The 25,111-nt window shown below is 43.5% G+C and overlaps 4 protein-coding genes across 4 annotated transcripts; 1 reads left to right on the top strand and 3 right to left on the bottom strand.

The window, feature by feature from the left end:
• Positions 1 to 361: 361 nt before the first annotated feature.
• LOC102448415 (histone H4) lies at positions 362 to 1,201 on the bottom strand. Its single transcript, XM_075934785.2, has one exon. The coding sequence runs from the start codon at positions 671 to 673 to the stop codon at positions 362 to 364; it is 312 nt and encodes a 103-aa protein (XP_075790900.1). The 5' UTR covers positions 674 to 1,201.
• Positions 1,202 to 19,013: 17,812 nt separating this feature from the next.
• LOC142830366 (histone H3) lies at positions 19,014 to 19,543 on the bottom strand. The gene has a single exon (XM_075934724.2). The coding sequence runs from the start codon at positions 19,488 to 19,490 to the stop codon at positions 19,080 to 19,082; it is 411 nt and encodes a 136-aa protein (XP_075790839.1). The 5' UTR covers positions 19,491 to 19,543; the 3' UTR covers positions 19,014 to 19,079.
• A 285-nt stretch (positions 19,544 to 19,828) lies between these two features.
• On the bottom strand, positions 19,829 to 20,761 carry LOC102446769 (histone H2B 8). The gene has a single exon (XM_006125892.5). The coding sequence runs from the start codon at positions 20,695 to 20,697 to the stop codon at positions 20,317 to 20,319; it is 381 nt and encodes a 126-aa protein (XP_006125954.1). The 5' UTR covers positions 20,698 to 20,761; the 3' UTR covers positions 19,829 to 20,316.
• A 202-nt stretch (positions 20,762 to 20,963) lies between these two features.
• Positions 20,964 to 21,578, top strand: LOC102447009 (histone H2A.J). Its single transcript, XM_075934718.2, has one exon. It carries the CDS (start codon positions 21,034 to 21,036, stop codon positions 21,421 to 21,423), a length of 390 nt encoding a protein of 129 aa, XP_075790833.1. The 5' UTR covers positions 20,964 to 21,033; the 3' UTR covers positions 21,424 to 21,578.
• Positions 21,579 to 25,111: the final 3,533 nt, after the last annotated feature.

Below are 25,111 nucleotides of genomic sequence, written 5' to 3'. Positions count from 1 at the left end.
ATAAAATCTGTCACAAACTACACTAGGTCAAATTAAACTTTCTCCTAATACAATAATTAATACCGATAGCTGGAAGGCAGCTACTCATGTTTCACTTATTTTCCCTCAAGTTAAAATACTACCATTCAAGGACGTAACCACTAATTGTAATGTTGAAAAGTACACATATGCTATTTTAACTAATGTCCCATACTCATTTACATAAATGTATTTAGTGTAAAGAAGTATTTAGTGTCCATTCAATATTTTTGTATGTTTACTTTTCACGTGAGAACAAAACACACTGATCACAGCTCTTATTGAGAAAGCGTGGGGGGCTCTTAAAAGAGCCTGTATTGTTCTGTCGCCTTTAGTGAGCCCTTTAGCCGCCAAAACCATAGAGAGTACGACCCTGGCGCTTCAGGGCATAAACAACATCCATCGCCGTGACGGTCTTTCGCTTGGCATGTTCGGTGTAAGTGACAGCGTCCCGAATCACGTTCTCCAAGAACACTTTCAGCACTCCGCGGGTCTCTTCGTAAATCAATCCCGAAATACGCTTCACGCCTCCACGTCGAGCCAAGCGACGAATAGCCGGCTTGGTGATCCCTTGGATGTTATCCCGAAGCACTTTACGGTGGCGCTTAGCACCCCCTTTCCCCAGCCCTTTCCCGCCCTTACCGCGACCAGACATGGTGACAGCAGACTCAAGGCACCTTAGCAGAGCCGAGACGACGTGTAGTGTGTGTGCTTGGCGACCTGATTGAGAACTGAAAAGAAAAAGGGCGGGCTTCTTAGCCCGCCTCTCTTCCCCTCCCCCACCCGCCTGTCTCTGTTCACTGCGAGAATTGTACACCCCGAGGCTTTCTAGTAAAATAAATAAGAAATCGCCGCGGCCAGCCGATGCCTGGAACCCTGCCTGTCAGTTCTAGGGTGCGGAGAGTCCTTCTCAAGCCTGCCCCCAGGAAGCGGAGTGGAGCCCCCAGTTTTCCTGCTCTATTGGGCGCCTCTGTCCCTTGTTTAAAATAACGAGCCGCGGTCACGCTCCGCCGTGCTAGTCTCTGTGCCCCTGGGGTGCGCTTTGGCGGCTGTTTGGGGTTGAGAAGGCTCCTCTCTGGGTTTCAAAGATTTTGGAGGCTGCGGCAAAATCTGACCAATCAGGTTTCCGGGCCCGTTCCTCCCCCTCCTCGGCCCATCTCTCCTGTTTTGGTCGCCATTTGCCGCAGCTTGACTCAGGGCGGGGCGCTGCTACAGACAATGCGGCACAGAGGCCATGGACGGGAGTGGGCCACAGTGATGCGCCTTTCTCTTCTTTCATCCCCTCACTGAGATTGGTTTTCTGCTTTGGCCGTTTATTTGTGCTATGTGTGCATAAGCGTGCGTTGTGAGCGTAGCTGCGAATCGCTCCAAAGCTGTTCGCTTGGGAAATCACAGTGAATTTCACATAGCGCATGAGTTCTGCTTACGCCTCTGGCGTTTGGATATGGAGAAACCTCCCCCACTCCTGTCTCTTTCTGACAAGTCTTTTAATGGTTCTCCACCTGTGCCCAGTCTTTTTTGTTAATTGATTATATGAAACAATTATACAGTTTGCACCTCTATATACCGGATTACTCTAGTCCGGCAACATGTATGGGATGGGAAGCAGTGGTTGTGGAGAGTGCAGGAGCCAGGGGGGCGCAGAGGGCGGTTCCTGGGGGACTGGCCTGAGCCCGCACTAGCTCAGCTGTGCTGGGAAAAAGCCGGGGGAGGGTGCAGGGCAAAGGGGCAGCAGCAGAGGGCCATAAATGACCTTCCAGTCTTGGGACCAGTAAGATCTCCAAGGTGCAGGACCAGGGAGGTCCAACCTGTATTTCTGTAGTAAGAGTCTGATAGTTATTACAAGAATACAGGAGCCAGACCCAGATGACATGTGGTGGTAGATGCATTCAACAAAGGGTGAGGGTGTTAGGTAGAGGCAGGAGAGCTTTTTTCTAGGGAGGGGTTGATGAATGGAGGAGTGAAGATAGAAGGCAAGATGCTAGCTGAAGATTCAAGTTACTAGACTTTAACAATATTATTATTAACATAATCACAATAATAATTATGTGTCTAACACTTACCAAGCAAAACTGAACTGCATTTTGTTATCCCCGGGTATGGGCAACAATGACAGTTCCTTTACCAACTCAAGCTCAAGACAGAAATGTTTATTCTAAACATCTCTACATAAATGTTGACAGAGACATTATTTCACTTTTAAGGTACATAGCAAGTGGATCACCTTAGATTCATATAATGGTCTGAAGTATGATAGTCTGTAACCATACTAATATTTCATATATATGTACAGTACTGTTTAGATGATTGCAAACTTTAATCATTTATTTTGGCAAAATGGTTCTGAACTCAATAGGGAAACAGGATAGTCCCATTTTACAGAGGGAAAAACGAAATAGAGGAAAGGAGTCTTTTAGTCAAGGCCAAAAGAGAAGGAAACACTTTCAGAGCAAGAGTGGAACTCAGATGTTTTTTTCCTGACTCTTCCAAAACAACATTTAATTCGGTGCTAAAACAATGTTCATTTTTCCTACTTTGTGCAATTTCATCTAGATACTTCATGAACATATTGTTAGTAGAAAAAAATTTAATTCCCATAAAATATTCTCACATTCATAGATCTTTTAACAATTAAAACATTTCTTATGAATAAAACATGATCATAGTCGTTTACAATGTGGCACTACAAGGCTGAAGAAAATGTTCTTAAATAATTTATAACATTTTACAGAGGATTAATATTTTCACTTTTAACTTAATTTCAAGATAATACTGGGGGAAAGGTGATGCATAAAATAATTACATAGTCAAAGATGTAAGTTTATTAATTGAATTGAATAGTTTTCAGAAAGCACAAATAAAATCTTCTGTGTTCATTTAAATTCCCTCATTGTGCATATACATTCAAATATTTTCTTTAAATTTCTGATCACAGTGGACCAACGAGAAGTGTGATTGAATGATAGCTTTGATAGGTGAATATAGGAGCAAATTAGCTTTGACTTGTTTTACCTGAACAATATTTAGGTAACTATGTGTTTGGGGGAGGGAGCTAAGTAGATGCATTCAGGACATAGAGTCTCAGTTTTGTGGCCAAAAGACAGGTTTTGGGAACAAAACATGCCAATGTAGACAAGACCTAAGTCACCTGAAAAGGAGATCAGGGTGTCAGAATAAGGAATGGGAGGCAGTGGGAAGGGCTTGTGCCCTCCCACTGTATACCAGTGCTAAGGGGAGCTATGCCAGTGAGAAGCAAGAAGGGGCAGAGGCACAGGAAAAAGCAACAGTGGAAGAATGAGGCTTCAGGGAGGGGGAATGGGTAGCATGAGGGCAGAGTCTCAGGGGGAAGGAGCTAGGTGAGGGCCCAGGCACAGAAAAAAGGGTGGTTGCAGGGGCAGGACTTGGGCGGGGGGGGGGGCAGCATGGCATGCAGTTGCCCCTCCCCCATCCCCATTTTCAGGGTGCTTCCATGGCTCTTGAATGAGAGAGTCTCCTAGGTTACTTAGGGCATGTCTACACATGTCCATTGCATAGCTTAAGTTAAAATAGCTTATTTTGGCTTTTGGGGCTGTCTACACAGCAGTAAATCTGAGAAAGGGCACTCTTCCTCCAACTTCCTTTATTCCTCATAAAATGATATTTACGGGAGTCAGAGCAAGAAGTCCTCCAGCCTGACATTATTTTAACATAATGTCAAAATAACTGTTTGTAGTTTGAATGCGGACTATGTTAATTTAGAATGACGTCAGTTATTCCGAAATAATACTGCTGTGTAGACATACCCTTAAGGTGCTTCTCAAACTTGTACAATTAGTAAATCACATCCTCTCCCTCCTTGTTTTAGGTCATTTTACACAGATTTATTTTAAAATGGAAACCTTACTATAATTTAAATAACAAAATTTAAAAATCTGCTTTAAATGGAAATAAATAGTTTTGAAATTATACATCTATCTATCTATCTATCTATCTATCTATCTATCTATCTATCTATCATCTCCACTCTGCTTTTGCCCAATCTAGCTACTGTAATGCTCTTAATTTAGATCACAAAATGTTGCTAGCATGGTTAAAATACTCAGCATTTCCTGGGGTGCACCTACAGAGTAGGGCTTAACTCAAAATAAATTACACAAACTGAGCTACATCAATTGCTTAGCTTATTTCAAAATAGCTTACTTTGAAATTGGGAGTGTCTACACAGCACTTATTTCAAAATAGAGCAGTCTTCCTCTGGCTTATCTTACTCCTTGTACAATGAGGGTTACAGGAGTCTGAGTAAGAAGTCCTCCAGCCTGACAGTATTTCAACATCATTTTGAAATAACTGCTTTCTGTGTAGATGCAGACTAAGTTATTTCAAAATAACTACTGTCCTGATAGACTTCAGGGCTGTGTCTAGACTGAATTCCTTTTCCGTAAAAGGGATGCAAATTAGACACATCGCAATTGCAAATGAAGCGGGGATTTAAATCCCCCCTCCCCCCGCTTCATTTGTATAAACATGGCTGCCGCTTTTTTCCGGCTCGGGGCTTTGCAGGAAAAAAGTGCCAGTCTAGATGGGGATCTTTCGGAAAATAAAGCCTTTTCTGAAATATTATGAACCAGTAACTCAAGAAAGTAAACCAGTCCCAGCTGCATGTCTTCCATATATATTTATTCCAGGCCCTTAGTGCCATAAGTGGAAAATCATGGAATCAGCTCAAGGCAATAGCCTGTATTGAATTTTGGCATTAACACCACTGTCATCTGGCAAGAAAATGAAAAGGTAAGGCATGAGACATAGATATCAGCAGCGATTTGAAATCACTAGAAATCTTTATTAAGGAGAAACAAAAGACAGGACTATGCAGCACTTTAAAGACTAACAAGATGGTTTATTAGAAATCCCGGATGACTGGAAAAAGGCAAATGTAGTGCCCATCTTCAAAAAAGGGAAGAAGGACGATCCAGGGAACTATAGGCCGGTCAGTCTTACCTCGGTTCCTGGAAAAATCATGGAAGGGATCCTTAAGGAATCCATGTTGAGAGGATGCTTAAGGAATCCATATTGGATGAGAGGAAAGTGATTAGGAATAGTCAGCATGGATTCACAAAGGGCAAGTCGTGCCTGACCAATCTGATTAGCTTCTATGATGAGGTAACTGGCTCGGTGGACATGGGGAAGTCAGTGGATGTTATATACCTTGACTTTAGCAAGGCTTTTAATATGGTCTCCCACAATATTCTTGCCAGCAAGTTTTAAGGGATTGTGGATTGGATAAATGGACAGTAAGATGAATAGAAATATGGCTAGAAGGCTGGGCCCAGCGGGTAGTGATCAATGGTTCGATGTCAGGATGGCGGTCGGTTTCTAGCGGAGTGCCCCAAGGTTCGGTTCTAGGACTGGTTTTGTTCAATATCTTTATTAATGATCTGGATGAGGGGATGGATTGCACCCTCAGCAAGTTCGCGGATGACACTAAGCTGGGGGGAGAGGTAGATACGCTTAAGGGCAGAGATAGGGTACAGAATGACTTAGACAAACTGGAGGATTGGGCCACAAGAAATCTGATGAGGTTTAACAAGGACAAGTGTAGAGTCCTGCACTTGGGACGGAAGAATCCCAAGCATAGTTACAAGCTGGGGACCAACTGGTTAAGTAGTAGTTCTGCAGAAAAGGACCTGGGGGTTACAGTGGATGAGAAGCTAGATATGAGTCAACAGTGTGCCCTTGTAGCCAAGAAGGTTAATGGCATATTAGGTTGCATTAAGAGGAGCATTGCCAGCAGATCCAGAGATGTCATCATTCCCCTTTATTCGGCTTTGATGAGGCCGCATCTGGAGTATTGTGTCCAGTTCTGGGGCCCCCACTACAAAAAGGATGTGGACGCATTGGAGAGGGTCCAGCGGAGGGCAACCAAAATGATTAGGGGGCTGGAGCATATGACTTATGAGGAGAGGCTGAGGGACTTGGGTCTGTTTAGTCTGCAGAAGCGAAGAGTGAGGGGGGATTTGATAGCAGCCTTCAACTTCCTGAAGGGAGGTTCCAAAGAGGATGGAGAGAGGCTGTTCTCAGTAGTGACAGATGGCAGAACAAGGAGCAATGGTCTCAAGTTGTGGTGGGAGAGGTCCAGGTTGGATATTAGGAAAAACTCTTTCACTAGGAGGGTGGTGAAGCACTGGAATGGGTTACCTAGGGAAGTAGTGGAGTCTCCATCCCTAGAGGTGTTTAAGTCTCGGCTTGACAAAGCCCTGGCCGGGTTGATTTAGTTGGAATTGGTCCTGCCTAGAGCAGGGGGCTGGACTTGATGACCTTCTGAGGTCTCTTCCAGTTCTATGATTCTATGATTCTATTATTTAGGTAATGAGCTTTCATGGGCCAGACCCACTTCCTCAGATCAAATTGTGGAAGAAAATTGGTATGACCATATATACCAAAGGGATACAATAAAAATAAAGTGCAAGACCAGACTAACACAGCTACATCTCTATTACTATTCTTTTTTAAGGAGATCACACAAGCTACTTGTCTGAGTGGGAGGAGTGAAGTCAGCAAGTGTAGTGTCTAATAGTGGATGAATCCTCTTGTGTCATATAGTGGATTTAGAGTAAAGTGACAGTCCCAGAATAGTGGTAATATATGACCATACATAACTGGAATAATCAGTACTGAGCCCAGAACTTTCATGTGAGCAGATTGAGTTCCTGGAGCTGTGAAAGGAGCTAACTCTAATTTAGTATTCCCTGTAAACTGAGCACATAGGCAGCTGCCCAGGAGAGATTCAGGTGCCGCTCAGCCCATTTGTAAAGCACCCACAGCTGTCCACAGCTGGCAGCATGTGTTTCTATTAGTGGTGCATATCTGAACATGTCTTAGTGCACATAACAAAATTTATTCTGTACATGGATGGAAAAACATAGAGGGAACATTGCTCTAGTCCCGCCACAGGAGGATGAGTAACCCCATACCAGCCCTGAAGCAAGTTGCTATCACCCTGTAGAACCTGATTACCCCAATTTGTGACACATCTGTGAGCAATTAGTTTAATGCTGGCATGTCAGCTGTTGATTCTGTAGTGGTGGATGTTTACTAGGTGATTATTGCTGTGCTGTGCAGATGGCCATATCCGTGAAATAATGTCAGACTATCAGTGAATGATTACTTGTTATTATTTTATTTCATATTAATTCATAGCTTGTGACAGAGTGAGGAATCATAATGATTGTATTGAGCTGGTCCAGTGCCATATTTATTGATTTTAAATCTCAAACTTTAGTAAAAATATGTATTTCTTTGTGAAAGTTTTACATGTCATTGTTTGGAGCACACAAAGTAAAGGACTGTTGTCCACACTCATTTACTAAAAATTGTTAACACAGATGGTTCAGTGGTGGGCAGCCTGCAGCCCATGGGCCACATGCGGCCATCGGAGTTCCATGTGTGGCTTGTGAGACATTTTGTTTACTGTTGCCTGCATGCAGCGTTATGAGATTCTATTAGTTTCTGTTTGCATAGCTTTTTTTCCCTACTGGTATTCCTAAAGTGGTATGCAAGTAAAGCAAAGGCTTGTGAAGTGAGGCATATTCTGACTGCACATGACATTGACTGTGAGAGCCGTGCACTCCCTCTGCATTTAATAAGTGCTGCTACAGTTCAATTGGGACACCCCACAATTTCAAGATGTGCTAATACAGTTAGCAAAAGTACCTTATCCTGGGAAATCATCTTGGTTACAACAATCTTGCAGCTCACTGAGGTAAAGGGGGGCCAATCAAAGGTCCCTTCACTAGCCTGGGCTGCTCATAGTAGACCTAGGCATTCACAGTGGGGATGAACTATTTGCTGTTTGTTCCTGGGAAAAAGTGCCTATCCTTTCACTCTGAGTTACAGTGAAGCAGAAATTGGAACTACAGGTTGGATCTCCCTCGTCCGGCACCCTTGGGATCTGACTGGTCCTAGATGAAGGACTTTGCCAGACCATTGGAAAGTCATTTCAGGCCTCCTGCCACTGGTCCCTCCAGCTCTGGCCCAGCTACCTCCCCACCATGGAACACACACACACACACACACCCCACCCCCAGGCTTCCTTGCTCTCCCTGAGCAACCCTGTTGCCATGCTCAGGGCTCCAGGTCCCACTGGGCAACCCTGCTGCAGCATGCCAGGCTCCTGATGCATCTGGACAGCTCCACTGCAGGGCACCAGGTACCCAGCCCCACCAGATAGCCTCGTTGCTACATGCTAGGTTCCCAGCCTTTCTGGCAGCTTACGGCCAGCAGCCTGGTACCCTCCCAGCCCTTAGGGGTCCCAGCCGCCAGCCCTCCACTGGGACTCTCTGGTCCAGGTATAAGACCAAAGAGTCTCTGTTTAGAGAGGTGCAATTTGTACTATCTGACATTCCATTTCATCTTTACTCTTTTCTGCTTGCTGCCTGCTGTTTTCTCAGCAAAACAATGGGAAGCAACTTCTGTACTTTATATACGACAATTCATCTGGCAAGGACTTTGAGGTGGGAGGGCAGCATGAAAGGAAGGGCAGCAAAACAAAGCACTGTTGGTGATTGATTTTACATTATTTCAGTTGTGGTGGCTGTGATGCTTCCCACGGATACTTGGGGTTGTGAGATACCTTGCTACTCCTGCCCTGAGCATGAAAACTCTTTTCTTGTGCCTGCTGTGTGTCAACTCCCCAACTCCACCTACTAGGGGCAACAAACCACTCCTCCCTAGGCCTATCCAGGCCCCACTCTCTCACTATAGGGTGGCACTCTCCAACCCCTAAAGCCCTCTAAGTGCTTCCTGGAGTATTTAGTCCTTGTTCTACTGGACACTTGCATCATTCCATAGGTTTACTGCTTCCAGAGAACCAGTAAGTGCCAGCATGCCCAATTCCCCTCAGATCACCGTGCTCAGATATGCTTATAGTAAACACGAGGGCTGCATCTAGACTGGCAGGTTTTTCCACAAAAGCAGCCGCTTTTGCGCAAAAACTTGCCAGCTGTCTACACTGGCCGCTTGATTTTCCGCAAGAGCACTGATGTTCTACTGTCCAAAATCAGTGCTTTTTGCACAAATGCTTTGACGTTCCCATTCGAGCAAAAGCCCTTTTCCAGAAATGTTTTTGCACAAGAGGGCTAGTGAAAACAGCTAAAAACTGTTTTGCACAAAAAAGCCCCGATGGCAAAAATGGTGATCCAGGCTTTCTTGCGCAAAACTGCATCTAGATTGGCACGGATGCTTTTCCGCAAAAAGTGCTTTTGCGCAAAAGTGTCCATGCCAATCTAGACGCTCTTTTCCGCAAATGCTTTTAACGAAAAACTTTTCCGTTAAAAGCATTTGTGGAAAATCATGCCAGTCTAGATGTAGCCAACAAGTTTATTTATCACAGAATAGAGTCAAGTGGAAACAAATGGTTGCATAAAAATTAAAAAACAACGCTCATTCTAGAAATACGGCTTGCATAACTTGATATTTTAATGTCATAGGGAGCAATGTACATGCAAAGTTTTCCCAGAATTTTACAGCTAGGCTTGGCTGTGACCCTCTATTCATAAGAAAGGCACACTGTTAGTGTGCCTCTTTGGGGAAGGATCCAAGGTGAACTGCTATACCTCTAAATATACCTCCAAAATTTGTTGGGTTTACTCATAAACATGATTCCCTCCTGTTGTTAATGTCCTTGCTTGAAGATTTTGTAATCTTTTGATTAACATGTATCTCAGGATGCAAACCAGCAACTATTAAGGGTGTGTCTAGACTACACCTCTATGTTGACAGAGAGCTGTAGATTAGGCACGTCGAAATTGCTAATGAAGCGGGGATTTAAATATCCCGTGCTTCATTAGCATAAACATGGCCTCTGCTTTTTTTCAACATGGAGCTTTTTCGAAAAAAAAAACGGCAGTCTAGACTCAAAAAATGAGGTTTACAGGATCTTTCAAAAAAGGGTTTATTTTTCAACAGATCTGCATCTAGACTGCTGCTTTCTTTCAAAAAAGCTCTGTGTCGAAAAAAAGCAGCAGCCATGTTTATGCTAATGAAGCACGGGATATTTAAATCCCCGCTTCATTAGCAATTTCGATGTGCCTAATAAACATAGCCTAGGAGACATGCAATGCTAATACACCCATGATCAGAGAGAAAAGCATCTGTTACTTCCTGTTTGAATCCTCCTGCAAGCTCACAATGGAACTTCCATGGATGTATGTGCCGCAATCCTCTCCTGATGCTGTTCTAGAGATTTAGTTCTTCATCCCTGATAGGGCACTTTCCTGATGGGATTGGCTGATACCACTGAAATAGCTATGGGCATAAATGTCTGAGCTGCTTCAGAACTCCAGCAGCAGCTGCATTACCTGTGTCTTTGCCACTGTCTGGCAGGAAAGATCCACTAAATCACTACCAGCTATGCTGTGGCAAATAGTGCCAGTACTCAGTGCCATTGCCCTATGCCCAAACCCATGGAAACAGGGGTTGAGATTGTATTGTGTGTGTCACACAATAGAAAAATTCTGTTCTCATCTCTTTTCCTCTTTCCTCTGCCCTTCTTGTGAGCTGTTCTGACCATGACTGGGGCTGGAGAATGATACTGGTCAAAGACACACCAAAGGTGAAGTGTCATTAAGCATGCCTTATTTAAAACTCTTATGGGAATAAGTCTGAAACTTTACTTTCCATTTTCATTGTGTCTGTAAACCTAACAATACATCTTTCTGTTTTACTAGTTGCAGTGGCCTTTGTGTCCTTGATGGGAGCCCCTTCCTGTGAAATGCCTGACCCTGATGAGGGAAAAGAAGTGTATCAGATTGTGAAAAAAGACCCTGGAAGAAGAATATGACAGACGGACTGGAGAAAGAAAGATTGCTCAAGTGAAAGACCCAGGAGTACCAACAGGAAGAGCAGAGGGAGATGGACCAGGACATTATGGCACTTCCCAGGCAGCAAACATGAATGCTGCAGATACGACCTACAGGGCCAACAACCATAAGCTCACCACCTTTTGCAATCACTGGAGTGCTCCAGTTTAGTGGGTCTCTCCACCCTCCACATTCCACATGGCATCATGGGCTCCATTTTCGGGTCTGTGGATGTGGGGGTGGGATGGGGGAAGCAAGCAACTGCCCCTGGACCCAGCAATTATAAAGAGCTCAAGAGTCCTGGCTGCCAACTACAGCAACAGCAGCAACACCTGGAGCCCCAGGCCTTTAAATTGTTGCCAGAGCATCACACTGAGCAGTGCACTCCAGGTAACACTAAGGGATGGCTTCTCCAGCCCCAGCCCTTCTGCAAGTATGGATCTGCCCCGTCCCCCGCACCTTGCCCATGGGGCTCAGAATGGCTGTCAGCTCCCGTATGCATCCCTATCCTTACCCTCTATGCTGGGAGGACAGACACAACAACCACAGCTTCACATACACTGACTTGTGAGGCCCATGACTGATGTATGTGCAGTCAAAATGGACTGAACTAGACAGGAATGTTTCTATCTTGTCTATCTTTCTAATTGTAAAGTTCTAGTCCATTAATATAGTGTAGAAGTTAGTATTGAAATGCTTTGTTTTTATTGCATTTTTCCTTTGCATTGTTTTTTGTATGCAATTCACTGTTATTTTTCCAAAAATAAATTCAACTTTATTACATCACAACATATGCTGCAAAATGCTTAGCACTTCTCCATTCATCCATTCCTTGTAACTGTACAATCCCATAGAATTCATAGGTTAGCTGCAACATACAGTATAATAATTATAAATGTACCACAAGCAATATATAATCCGTAAGATCATTAAAAAAATGTAATATTCATAAATGCACACCAAGCATACACAATTCCTAATTCCCTAAAACCTGAGGGCCATTGTAAGTGCATTCCACCATAGCTCATTAATGTGACTAACCATTGAAGTGCTACTTCAAGGGCTCCCTCAGCCACATAGCTCCACATTGAGCTCATGTAATGGGCCTTTTGTCTGTCTGTTCAAACTAGCAGACAGCTAGGGTATGGATGTAAGCGACCAGTCGCTCCTTCCCCCCCCCCCGCCCTTGCTGTCCCTCCTCCCTTGCTGTCTCTATCAGAGAGAGACAGCAAGGGGGGAGCAGAATCCAGTGCTGGGGGGAGCCAACTTAAAAGCCGGTTCCCCCCAGTACCGTCTCAGTGGGGAGAAGGGGCAGAGGCTCAGGAAGGCTATTGCTACATGTCAAAAGCAGAAGCACTGCAGGGAACCCGGGGTGAGCTGGGGAGTCAAACAGTCCCCTGCTGGCCTCACACTCCCTGCTTTTGAAATGTACAAGAGCCCCTGGAGGGCTCTTGTACATTTCAAAAGCAGGGAGTGCAGAGCCAGCAGGGGACTGTTTGAGACCCTGCTGTCTATGCTTCCCATGGCACTTCTCCCTTTGAAATGTAGCAAGACCCAGCAGGTCTCTTCCTACATTTCAAAGGCAGAGCTGCCCTTATCAGCTAATTGAATAGTTGATGCAAATTACATCAACTATTCAATTAGCCGATTAATCTAAATGTAACATCCTTAAGCTGGGAATCACAGCCCTGGAAGGCAGGACATGACAACTACTCTCACTGGCATTTTCCAACTCCAAAAAGATTTCTCACTGATCAATGACAGTAACAATCCTGCATTTCAAGGTTTCAAATTGTGTTCACGATTGGCATGTATGCTATATATAATAGGCTATGGGTCCCTCCTCACCCTACCCTCATCCCTGAGTGGGGTGGATTAGATGAGGAATGCAGCAGGCAGTGGGGGTCTTGTGCTGTGGGGGGAGGAGAGTCTGCCCTGCTTCTTTATATTTCTTCAAAGGAAGATGGAGGTGGGGAGGAGTATGCATTTTTTGCCAAAAGCTAAGTACTCTCTGAGTCTCATAGTTATTGTGAAATATTTGTATGGAAACTATGTTAAGAGATAGGAATACTATGTTCCAAAACTGCTACAACTGAAACATGTCACTTGAGGCATGTGCGGGTTAACTACCTTAGTCAACAGTGAGAACAAACATCATCATCCCAACCCTGTGTTTACATTCTGGAGGAGATGCAGGCTCGGTTGTTTACAGAGTCAAAAGAACCACAAGCAAAGACTCAGAATAGGGTTATTGCTCTACAGAGAATGAGCAACTGGAGTGAGAGGCGTGAGCTGGGGCACACAGAGGCTATGTCTAGACTGCAAGCCTCTTTCAAAAGAGGCTTTTTCGAAAGATACTTTTGAAAAAGCCTCTTTTGAAAAAGAGCATCTAGACTACAATCAGTACCTTCGAAAAAACAGTCTGGATGCTCTCTTTCGAAAAAACACAGTTTGCATTACATAGTGCCTTTTTTCAAAAGAGCACTTTCGAAAAAAGGCGTTATTCCTCATAAAATGAAGTTTTCCACGGTCGAAAAAACTGCCACGTTCTTTCGATTTACTTTTGAAACAACACGGCAGCAGTCTAGACGCAGGGCAAGTTTTTTCAAAAAAAGGCCACTTTTTTTTGTAAAAACCCTGTAGTCTAGACACACCCAGAGACAGCTGATCTGTGTATATTGAGGGTATTCTGAAGAAAAGGTACTGGAGAGTAACAAGTAAAAGAAATGTAGCTGTTAGTCTGGTCTTGCTGAAACAAAAGACAGGACTATGCAGCACTTTAAAGACTAACAAGATGGTTTATTGAAAGGTCATCACCTAATAAACCATCTTGTTAGTCTTTAAAGTGCTGTATAGTCCTGTCTTTTGTTTGGAGAGTAACAAGGTGCAATTGGATAGTAGGGGGAGGGATAGCTCAGTGGCTTGAGCATTGACCTGCTAAACTCATGGTGGTGAGTTCACTCCTTGAGAGGGATCTAGAGCAATCTGTCAGGGATGGTACTTGGTTCTGGTGTGATGGTAGGGGGCTGGACTCAAAGACCTCTGATGGTCTTTTGCAGCTCTATGAGGGTACGTATACATTACATAATTCAAACTAACTTAATTCAAATTAGTTAATTCAAACTAGTGCATCTAGACCTAAAAACTAGTTCAAATTAGCATTTTGCTAATTCTAACTAGCATGTCCACATTGAGTGGACCCTGAACCAAGGTTAAGGATGGCCAGAAGCAGTGCCGGCAGGGCATCAGATTAGGACTTAGAGGGCTCGTCTACATTGGCCCCTTTTCCGGAAGGGGCATGGTAATATTTGAAATCGCAATAGGGAAATGCGCGGGGGATTTAAATATCCCCCGCGGCATTTAAATAAAAATGTCCGCCGCTTTTTTCCGGCTTTTAGAAAAGCCGGAAAAGAGCGTCTACACTGGCCCCGATCCTCCGGAAAAAAAGCCCTTTTCCGGAGGATCTTATTCCTTTGAAGTAGGAATAAGATCCTCCGGAAAAGGGCTTTTTTTCCGGAGGATCGGGGCCAGTGTAGACGCTCTTTTCCGGCTTTTCTAAAAGCCGGAAAAAAGCGGCGGACATTTTTATTTAAATGCCGCGGGGGATATTTAAATCCCCCGCGCATTTCCCTATTGCGATTTCAAAAATTACCATGCCCCTTCCGGAAAAGGGGCCAATGTAGACGTAGCCAGAGCGTGGAGCTGCTGTCTCAGGCTAGCCGAGGGCTGTGCTTAAAGGGACCCGACCCCCACCCCAGACAGACAGTTCTCAGGGGTTCCCCGCTCGCTTGTCTAACTCGATGAGGGACAGCAAAGCAGTCCTGGCTTGGAGTGCCCTGAATGCCCACACTCGGCACATAACAGCACTCGGCCATCAGCCCGGCTGCACTTGCCGCAGGCTGCCATCCGGGGGGAGAGGGTCAATCGGGGGGCTGTAGGAGAGCTTCCACCCCGACGAGCCCGCAGAGCCACTCTAGTCCTCCCCATCGGGGGCTCATACTCCATTCCTCCCTCACCTCCTTCCACTTACCCCTCCCTTCCTGATGTACAAAATAAAGGACATGTGCGTTCAAAAATAGAAACTCTCTTTATTTAAAAAAACTCAGGGTGGGGGGGTTAGCCTCTGGGGAGACTGGGAAAAGGAGGTGGGAGAGGGGAAGAGAGAGGGTGGGAGAGGGGAGGACAACTAAAATGATCAGGGGTTTGGAACAGGTCCCATATAAAGAGAAGCTAAAGAGACTGGGACTTTTCAGCTTAGAAAAGAGGAGACTGAGGGGGGATAGGATAGAGGTCTATAAAAGCATGAGTGGTGTGGACAGGGTGCATAAAGAAATGTTCTTCATTAGTTCCCAAAATAGAAGGACTAGAGGACACCAAATGAAATGAATGGGTAGCAGACTTCAAACTAATAAAAGAAAGTTCTTCACAAAGCAAATAGTTAACCTGTGGAACTCCTTGCTGCAGGAGGCTGTGAAGGCAAGAACTATAACAGAGTTTCAAGAGAAGTTAGATAAAGTCATGGAGGTTGGGTCCATGGAGTGCTATTAGCCAGGGGTAGAAATGGTGTCCCTGGCCTCTGTTTGTGGAAGGCTGGAGATGGATGGCACAAGACAAATGGCTTGGTCATTGTCTTCGGTCCATCCCCTCCAGGGTACCTAGTGTTGGCCGCTGTTGGCAGACAGGATACTGGGCTAGATGGACCTTTGGTCTGACTCAGTACTGCCATTCTTATGTTTTTATGTTCTAAGCTCAGGGCTCAGGGTCTCACTCAACCACCTTGATTTTCATGCAAACCTGCTCCTGGCTGGCCAGGCTGGCAGCTATCCTGCCCTAGACGGCCACTTTCCTGTGCCTAGTGCGGAGGTCGTGGACGTAGGAGGCTTCCCCCAAAACCTGGATGAGGTCCACGATCTCCGCACTAGACCAGGCGGGCGCCCGCCTCTTGCGGCCCCAGGCAGGCTCCTGGGAGCCGCCAGCCTGGTCCCGGGAAGAGGCGGAGGGCTGGGTGGCAGCAGGTGGCTGGCTCGTGCCGTGCCAGGTGCAGGGTCTGCTGACTGGGTGCTGGCAGGCTTGCACCTGGCATGGGCACCATAGCCAGACCGTGCCCCTTTAAGGGCTCCGGAGCCGGGAGGGGGGCAGACGAGTTTCCCTGGTGGAGCCCAGAGTGACCACCAGGGCAAGCTGGGGAGGGCTAGCCTCCCACTAGTTTGAATTAAGTGGCTACACAGCCCTTAATTCGAACTAGTTAATTCGAACTAGGCGTTAGTCCTCATAGAATGAGGTTTACCTGGTTCGAATTAAGCCCTCCGCTAGTTTGAATTAAGTTCGAACTAGCGGTTTGTATGTGTAGCGCCTATTAAATTTTATTCGAACTAACGGCTGTTAGTTCGAATTAACTTTGTAGTGTAGACATACCCTGAGATGGTATATCTCCATATATTGCTAGCCTTCAGAAGGAAAATGGTTCATAAAGCCCAGGAAGTGCAGTGCTTATGCTGCCATCTGCCCATTGGGCCAACAAAGTTAGGAGAGTTTTCCAGGCTATTGAGCACAGACAAAGATCTCTCTTGCTGTAACTACCAGGCAGTGATTCATCCTGTAACATTTTAGTTAACCTCTCAACTGCTATAGTAGTGCCCAAAAGCCTGCCCGTGTTTTATAGCTATGTATTTCCCACTGTGAATGTATCATTTACAAGAAAATATCGTGAAATAAATGTGTTTGTATCACTGTATTTCTCTAATCATATCAATTATATGTATTCATACACTCCAAAAATAAAAACGATGTTATTCAAAATAAACTATTTTAGTGATCAGAAGACATAATGAAATCTCGCAAACCAGCAGATCCTCGAAGGTGATGAGGGGACAGGATATTAAAATATTCAGAAGTGACAGGAAAAACTGTCAAGACAATAGAACAACAGTCAAGCACCTTTGATTTGGACTTTTTATTGTTTTTCACATTTACCCTCTCTAGTTAAACTTTAGAAAATGGCGACGATAAAACACGGATTGCAAGGGTGGGAAGATGGTGTGTCAGGAAATCTGATTGGTTGGATTTTGCTGCAGCGTTCTAATTTCTGAAACACAGGAGAATTAAAGAAAGGTCAACAAAGATTGTTACTCCAGTAGAAATTGATCCTCCTTTCCTGCGGGTATATCGGTTTATTCCAAAAAAATCTTCCACGAAACTGTATTTATCGGTTTAAGCATGGAATTTGCGCAAAAGAGCTAAGAAAAGTCCTTTGCTTGAGCTAGGGCAAGTCATGATGTTCTCAAATAACAATGCGAATAGGACACAGGCATCATTTGATACTACCCTTTTTTGACAAAGAAAGGTGTAATGTACGGAATATATCTAATTGTTCTTCTAACGGAAGCAGGAAATTATGCTGGGAATCAAGTGACCACGTTCTAAAATTGTGTTCAGAGAAGATAACCGGAAATGAGGGGGGTGTGGAGCGTGTAAAAGAAAATGCAACTTGACAGCAGTTCTTGTTACGAATAATGTATTAAATGACCCTCCTAAAAACAAAACAAAAAATCCCTAAGAGGATATCTGAGTTTCCATTGAAATTATAATGCTGGACCTTAACCCTAATCCTGATTTTCGAACTCCTAAATGAAACATTGCTTTCTCCGGTCATCTGAAGAAGTGCGTTTTGCCCACAAACGCTCATACCAGCTACATGTTTTGTTAGTATTTAAGGTGCTATTGGTCTATTTGTTGTTTTTTAAGAGTTTCCTGTCAATTCGGCTACCCCTCTGAATCTCTTAAATCTATATTTGCATTTATTGCATGCCTTGGAGAATCTCAAACGAGCTGAATACAGAAATGGGGGAGGGAATTACACCAAAAATTGCCATCTACATCAGATCTCACTTCAGGGAAGACGGGTAGCCTAATGGAGCACGATCACGTACCCGCTGTTTGATTATTTTGTATTTTCAAATTGGAGCAAAAGACCAGCAAGGCACCACAGCAGAGTGCAAACTGAGGGACATGTATCGATTCGCCCTGGGGGCATGAAGCGTATCTCGTGAGTGGTCTACTAGGAAGAGACTCGGGATGGCTTTCTTGGACCTACGCTAAACTTGAGCTCTCCAAAGCAAGACATAGCCGTGGATTTGCTGTGCTCTGAAAGGGCAGAAGGACATGCAAGACGGATTCGATGGTTTAATCCACATAATAAATAACATACTGGCAACACAATTGCTCTTTCCGGAATCACTGAAGCATCCATCAAAAGAGCCGATTCTCTGTTTTTAACCAATATACTATTTTGTAAAACCCACAGAGTATACTGAAATTTAGAGGGAAACAAGCAATAGGAAAAAACTCTCGATAATTATGTTAGGGAAAATATTTAGATATTGTATCCGTCTTATTCGCACAGAATGGTTTAAAATATATTAAAACCAATCATGGTTTTATTATTAACATGAAATCCGTTGCATTTTACAATTCATACATTTTGCATAAGGACAGGGCCAGGAATACATTTCTTATAAATTACGCACATTGCTTATGCTATACTTTTTTTCTAAGTGCTAAATTCGAACGAAATAAAAAGCTGGAGAAGACAGTCACCTAACATCGTTAATTATGTTATTGATATAGAACTGATCAGATGTAAAACCAAGAAGCGAAAAGTATTACCATTTTGAAGATCTGTTTTAAGACAAGTCATATTTGTCTGGGTGAAATGTTTTACACATACGGGTTAAGCGTGCATATGGGAATCGGGGGAAATGAGTAAAATATCACTGAAAATGAGTCATGATTTGAAGAGGAATAGACACAAGGAGTGGGTCATTGTAGTCATTTTAAGCTTCTCTTTGCTTTATGAAGCTAGAAAATTTTAAAATGCTGTGGATGTTACGTTGTTATAGTTCACTTACCAACACACAAGTTTTCACCGAAAATATGAGGAGTCACGAAAGCAACTTGCAAGTTTTGATTATTCCTTCCGTCATGTCAAAAAATACCAGGCCTTTCTGGAGTAACAAACCAATATTTATGGATAAAAGTCAAGTTTACTACTAGGCATTTTTCTGCCCATAAAACTTGCAACTAGAATGCCTACTCTTTAGTAGATCGCATTTTTTTGTAACCTTTAGCAATGCAAGCAGAAATACAGCACCTTTCAGTGTGAACTTGGTGGCTCTTAAAAGAGCCTTTGGATTTTTGACGGTTCCATGACGTGCTTACTAGAAACTTTTAAGCTCTCTCCCCACGGATGCGACGGGCTAACTGGATGTCCTTAGGCATGATGGTGACTCTCTTTGCGTGAATTGCACACAAGTTGGTGTCCTCAAAAAGCCCAACCAAATATGCCTCGCTAGCCTCCTGCAGGGCCATAACAGCTGAGCTCTGGAAGCGCAAGTCGGTCTTGAAGTCCTGGGCGATTTCTCGCACCAGGCGCTGGAAGGGCAGCTTGCGGATCAGCAGCTCGGTAGATTTCTGGTAGCGGCGGATTTCTCGCAGGGCGACGGTACCGGGGCGATACCGATGAGGCTTTTTCACTCCCCCAGTGGCAGGCGCGCTCTTCCGAGCAGCTTTAGTGGCCAGCTGCTTACGGGGGGCTTTACCCCCAGTAGATTTGCGAGCCGTTTGCTTTGTCCTAGCCATCTTCCTTAACTAAGAACAAAACCCTGCTCTCAGACAAGACGTTCAGCATCAAAACCCGGCATTTATATCCAAAGTCTCCCTCCTGATTGGCTGAAGGAAAAAGGCAAATACCATTGGATAATTTAAAATATTTGAAGAACCCGCGCTCTACCGGGAGAGCAAGAACGGATTCTTCCCGCCTTCTTTCTGCTTATACAGTCTCAGCAGCTCGCGCCCTCCCATCATCTCATTTCGCGGAACACGCGCGCCCTCTAGCGCCCATTGCTTCGATTCCTTTCCTAGTAATTTAATTAAGCGTTATTTTAAATGACTGATTTTTCTCTTTAAACCCTTTCCTCGCCGCTTGAAAATTTACGACCTTTCTCCTCCACATGCCCACAAAATAAGCAATTGATCCAGAATTAGTAAAAACGAAAACTTAGTTGTGATGTTTAATACAGAAGTTTATTACCCATTAGTTTTTACTTCCCTGAAAACCAAGCTATATACATCTCAACACGGTATTGCTTAAGTAAAACCCCCCGACAAGGTGCTTTAAATACCAAACTAGCCGATTTACGTTTTATTCTAATACCTACACGTACGAATTGATACTTTCTGTTCAAAGTATTTGATTTTGCAGACGGGGATTTAGACTTCCAATATTAAGTGTAAATTTCTCAATAAATTAGGATATAATCTGGATTTTTGGGAGAATGTTCCTTTGCAGTAACTTTTAAGATCACACTTACCGCATTCAGGAAAGAGAGACAAGTGATATGAGCTCTTTTATTGAAAGTGTGGGTGGCTCTTAAAAGAGCCTTTGGGTTATATGTTCTGTAACAATCTACTTAGAGCTAGTATATTTGGTCACAGCCTTAGTGCCCTCAGACACAGCATGCTTCGCCAACTCGCCGGGCAGCAGTAGTCTCACAGCAGTCTGAATCTCCCGAGAAGTGATGGTTGAACGCTTGTTGTAATGCGCTAAACGAGACGCCTCCCCTGCAATACGCTCGAAAATATCGTTCACAAAGGAATTCATAATGCCCATAGCCTTAGAGGAAATGCCAGTGTCCGGATGAACTTGCTTCAGCACTTTGTACACGTAGATGGAGTAACTTTCCTTTCTCGTCTTCCTGCGTTTTTTGTCTCCCTTCTTCTGGGTCTTAGTAACAGCTTTCTTAGACCCCTTCTTAGGTGCTGGAGCGGATTTTGCCGGCTCAGGCATTTTGAGTTTTGTTGCTTTCTCTAAAAGACAGAAACAACGTAAGTACAATGGCGGACATCCCCCTTATTTATAGGGCCCATATGCAAATGAGATGATTGTAGTCGTACATTTTTATTGGGCCTTAGATAAAGGAACGTCACACACGAAAGACTCCGCACCTAATTGGTCAAAATAAAATCCTCATCGCCATTGGTTGGAAATACAATGAAAATTTTCAACCAATCGTGAGTCAGTGTCTGTGCCACAATGAAGGGATAAAAAGGCAGGATTCGGGCGGCGTGTTATTCTAGTCTTGATCTTTTTGAAGCCTATTACTTTTTGTAGTCGGGGGGCATAATGTCAGGTCGAGGAAAGCAGGGAGGTAAAGTGAGAGCAAAGGCTAAATCTCGTTCTTCACGAGCTGGGCTTCAGTTCCCTGTAGGCCGTGTGCATCGTCTTCTTCGAAAAGGTAATTATGCTGAGCGCGTGGGGGCTGGCGCGCCAGTGTACATGGCTGCTGTGCTTGAATATCTGACCGCTGAAATTTTGGAGTTGGCTGGTAACGCAGCACGAGACAACAAGAAAACCAGGATCATTCCCCGTCACCTACAACTCGCCATCCGTAACGATGAGGAGCTCAACAAACTGCTGGGGAAAGTCACGATCGCTCAAGGTGGTGTTCTGCCCAACATCCAGGCTGTACTACTGCCTAAGAAAACCGAGAGCCATAAGGCGAAGAGCAAGTAAAAATAACAGTATTCTCAATTAACCCAAAGGCTCTTTTCAGAGCCACCCACAGTATCGGGAAAAGAGTTGAGTTTCTAATATATCTTGCCTACTTATTAAAACTTACCATGCTTTTCAAACGTGGGGGAGAAGCAAAATAAAGCCTCATTAACCAATCCATGTAAAAGGCAGGCTTTTTAAATTATCCTATTGTTGTGAAGGGCAGACCCATTATTCATGAGCTATTATTAGAATGAGGGAGAGTTGTAAATGACAAATTCTCATCCTTTACATTACTGGGATAAAAAGCACTTGCCCCATCATTCCGATTTTTTAAATTGTTTCAGATAGATTGAATTAGCTTCCAACTAATACACTTGTTCAATGCATTGTTGTGAAAGTGAAATAGACCAAATCCTCTCAAAACCATTGAGTTTCAGCTCCTTCAGGAATGGGATTGGGGGCAGGGAGGCTCTTAAGACCTACTAGGGTTGTTTGCATGAGACAGCTTCACTTCTTGGGCACTGCCTTCTTCGCTTTTCCTGCTTTTGGTTTGGTTGGCTTAGACTTGGAAGCTTTGGGCCTCTCAGCCTTAGCTTTAGCCAGGCTCTTAGCTGCCTTCTTGGACTTGGTAGGTTTAAACTTGTTTGGCCTCTTGGCTACCTTTTTGACTGCGGAAGCCACTGGTTTCTTTGCTTTTTTTCAGGCTTTTTCATGGTAACAGCATTTTTAGGCTTCTTAGTAGTGCTGGCAAGTTGCTTAGCAGCTAGTTTCTTAGATTTTGTTACTGGCTTCTTGGGTGCCTTCTCCTTGCTCTCACCTGGTTCTTGCTGAGTTTGAAGGAATCAGAGGAGACATTTCCTTTAATCTACACCAAAATTTTCCTTTGTTCACCAGACTCAACCACACCTTAATATGACTATTCTCTTAATTATAGCCACGAGCTGCCAAAGCTGTCTTCAGAGCTGCTCAAGAGAGTCCTTTACGCTCCTTGGAAGCCAATAAATTTGGTCACACTGAGGCCGGCTGGGCTTTCCACCCTCCTACTGTTTGCCTTTTTAGCTGGAGCAGAAGCAGCTAGAGCTGTAACTAGACAGTTACAGATATGGTGAAAAGTTTCAAAACAGGGGAAAAGTGAACTAGTATGATGCCTGTTATTTATAGGGAGGAGTCACTGTCTGATTTGAGTGCTAAAGAACCCGCCCATCTGCAAACTAGAAAAGGCTCTTTCCTGTCTCCTTTTGTGTTTCTTTGGCATCAATTAAGTATGTTTGCCATCAAATTATCCATTTTCTCAGCCAAATGAAGCTGAAACAGAATATTTTCATCCTTTAATGTTTCATACAAAAGTAATATAATTACATTAAATAAAAAATTATAAACTTTTAATATTTAACCTAGATGGACCTTGAGTGAGGAAAAAACCTGTTTTCCTTTGTAAATGAAAAAAAGTCCCTTTTCAGAAAATCAAAAAAAGTAATGCTTTTTTATGGTCTTTTTTTTCTATTGGGAAAGAAAGTGTGAGTAATTGTGTCAATAAGTTCATTATAAAACTATTTTAAACAAAGAGGTATGTAGTACTCCCAGTAAATAAACTGCAGGCAGGTTGAACAAGGTATATACCTCCAACCTTAAAGAAGTATTATTGTTTTGTTTTTAACATTTGAATTATCATTGGGACCACACAGGAGCTGTATTTTTAAATAAACATAAGGTGGTAATCTTGTTAGCACTAGCCCATGCTCGCATATAATGTGAGAGTTGAAACATTAGAGATTACAACTCAATTAGTATCCGAGGCTTAATTCAGAATCAATGAGAAACAACACTTCTATGAATTCTGTATAAAGTATTGATTAAAATTCAATCTCTCTCTCTACTAAAGAGCAGCCTGGCTCTTTGGTTGTTGGGTAGGAAGGGCTTTGTCTTTTTTTGTTGGGTTTCCCTCTACCTTGATAATAATGGATGGTCCTTAAGATTCCTTGCTGGTTTCAAAGCTATTCCGCTGGTCTGAGACAGCAGGGAATTTGAAATGTTAATTCTGATTGACAATTTGAAAAGCCCGCGTTTTGAAATGGAAGGTATAGAATTCCCCGATTAGGTTCGCGTGGTCAGACTGGTTTCACCCACCGAAAGAAGTGCTGCAGTATCTTCGGGGATTTTTAAATCTACATTTAGACATCTCTGATTTTCACCACTGCTTAATAAATTCCTTAACGTATTTTCAGTCACATCTGTTTTTAATGAAGTTTATTTGATATCTTTTATTTTTCAAATGATAAATGGAATACTGTAGACAAAAACCTGATCTTACACAGCACAATTTACATTATAGTTTTCAGATTGTCATTCGGTAACAATAAAGCATGTTTCCAGTGAATACAAAGACTCCATTTGTTTCTAAACAACTTTCGTCAGTGGACAGGTTCTCTCTCTCCTGAACTGGAGGATCATTTTCATAGTTGACTTACATTTATTTATTTGTTAATTCCAATGGTCAGATTAACCAGCACTGAATAAGAAATTCCTTCAATACTAAGCAGAAACAAATCATGAGAACATTATGCACCCACTATTCAAATAATTTATCATTTATTTTCATAATGATTTGTGGCATGCTGTTTTTTTAATTAAAATGATGTTTTTCACTAGTTTATTACTAAGAGGAAAAAGACTAACTAAAAGTCTTTTTCTTTATACCCTTGTTTAAAATAAGAAATCTCTTATTTTAGAGTCTAGGTTCTAAGACCATAAGGGACCATTATGGTCATCTATTTCATGTCATGCATAATACAGACCACTGAATTTTCCCAAATAATCCCTTAGCCAGAGAATATTTTTAGAAAAAAAAATCCAATATAAAAAACTCAGGAGCAGCCATACTGAATTAGACCACAGGTCCATTTAACCCAGTATCCTGTCTTCAGACAGTAGACAATGCCAGGTGCCCCAAAGGGAATGGACAGAACAGGTGATCAACAAGTGATCCATCTTCTGTCACACATTCCCAGCTTCTGGCAAATAGAGGCTAGGGACAACATCTCTGCCCATCCCGATTAATAGCCACTGCTGTACCTATCCCCCATGAACTTCTCTACATCTTTTTGTACCCAGTTATAGTCTTGGCCGCCTCAGCATCCTCGGTCAAGGAGTTCCAAAGCTGACTCGCATTATGTGAAAAATAAATCTTTTGTTTGTTTTAAACCTCCTCCCTATGAATACCTATTACCTGGCACCCCAAGCTTCTGGTCACAGAGACCAGGGAGCTCCAGCTTCAGTGGCAGCCAGGGAGCTCTGCAGTCACCTGGTATGAGGGCCAGTGCTGGAGCTCTGCATACTGTCTCCAGCAGTAAAGAGGCACCAGATTAAGCCTACAATTCCCTTCTCCCCACACTGCTGCTTGTAGAGGGAAGGGGAAGTCAAAGCAGTGTAGTCACTTGTGTGCAGGGAGAGAGAAACTCAGGCTATGTCTACACTGGAAAGATTTGGCAACAAAAGTGCTGTCGACATGCAAAAGTCACTAAAAGTTAAAACTAACCAAAACTGCTTTTCTGCCATATTGTCACTCCCCCATCAACAGAATGAGGAAAGCAATGTCAGTATGCATCCTGCAGTGGCTGGCATCACTTTCGGTTGCTAAGCACTATGGAAATGTGTAATGTAATGCTAGGCATTTTGGAAGCGTGTAACCTGTCCTGTTCAGCTACCT

This window comes from Pelodiscus sinensis, chromosome 1 (genome assembly GCF_052426305.1).
Source record: "Pelodiscus sinensis isolate ZL-2025 chromosome 1, ASM5242630v1, whole genome shotgun sequence".
NCBI lineage: Eukaryota > Metazoa > Chordata > Testudines > Trionychidae > Pelodiscus > Pelodiscus sinensis.
The sequence above is the reverse complement of the archived record's forward strand: the minus strand, read 5'-3'. Positions and strand labels throughout refer to the sequence as shown.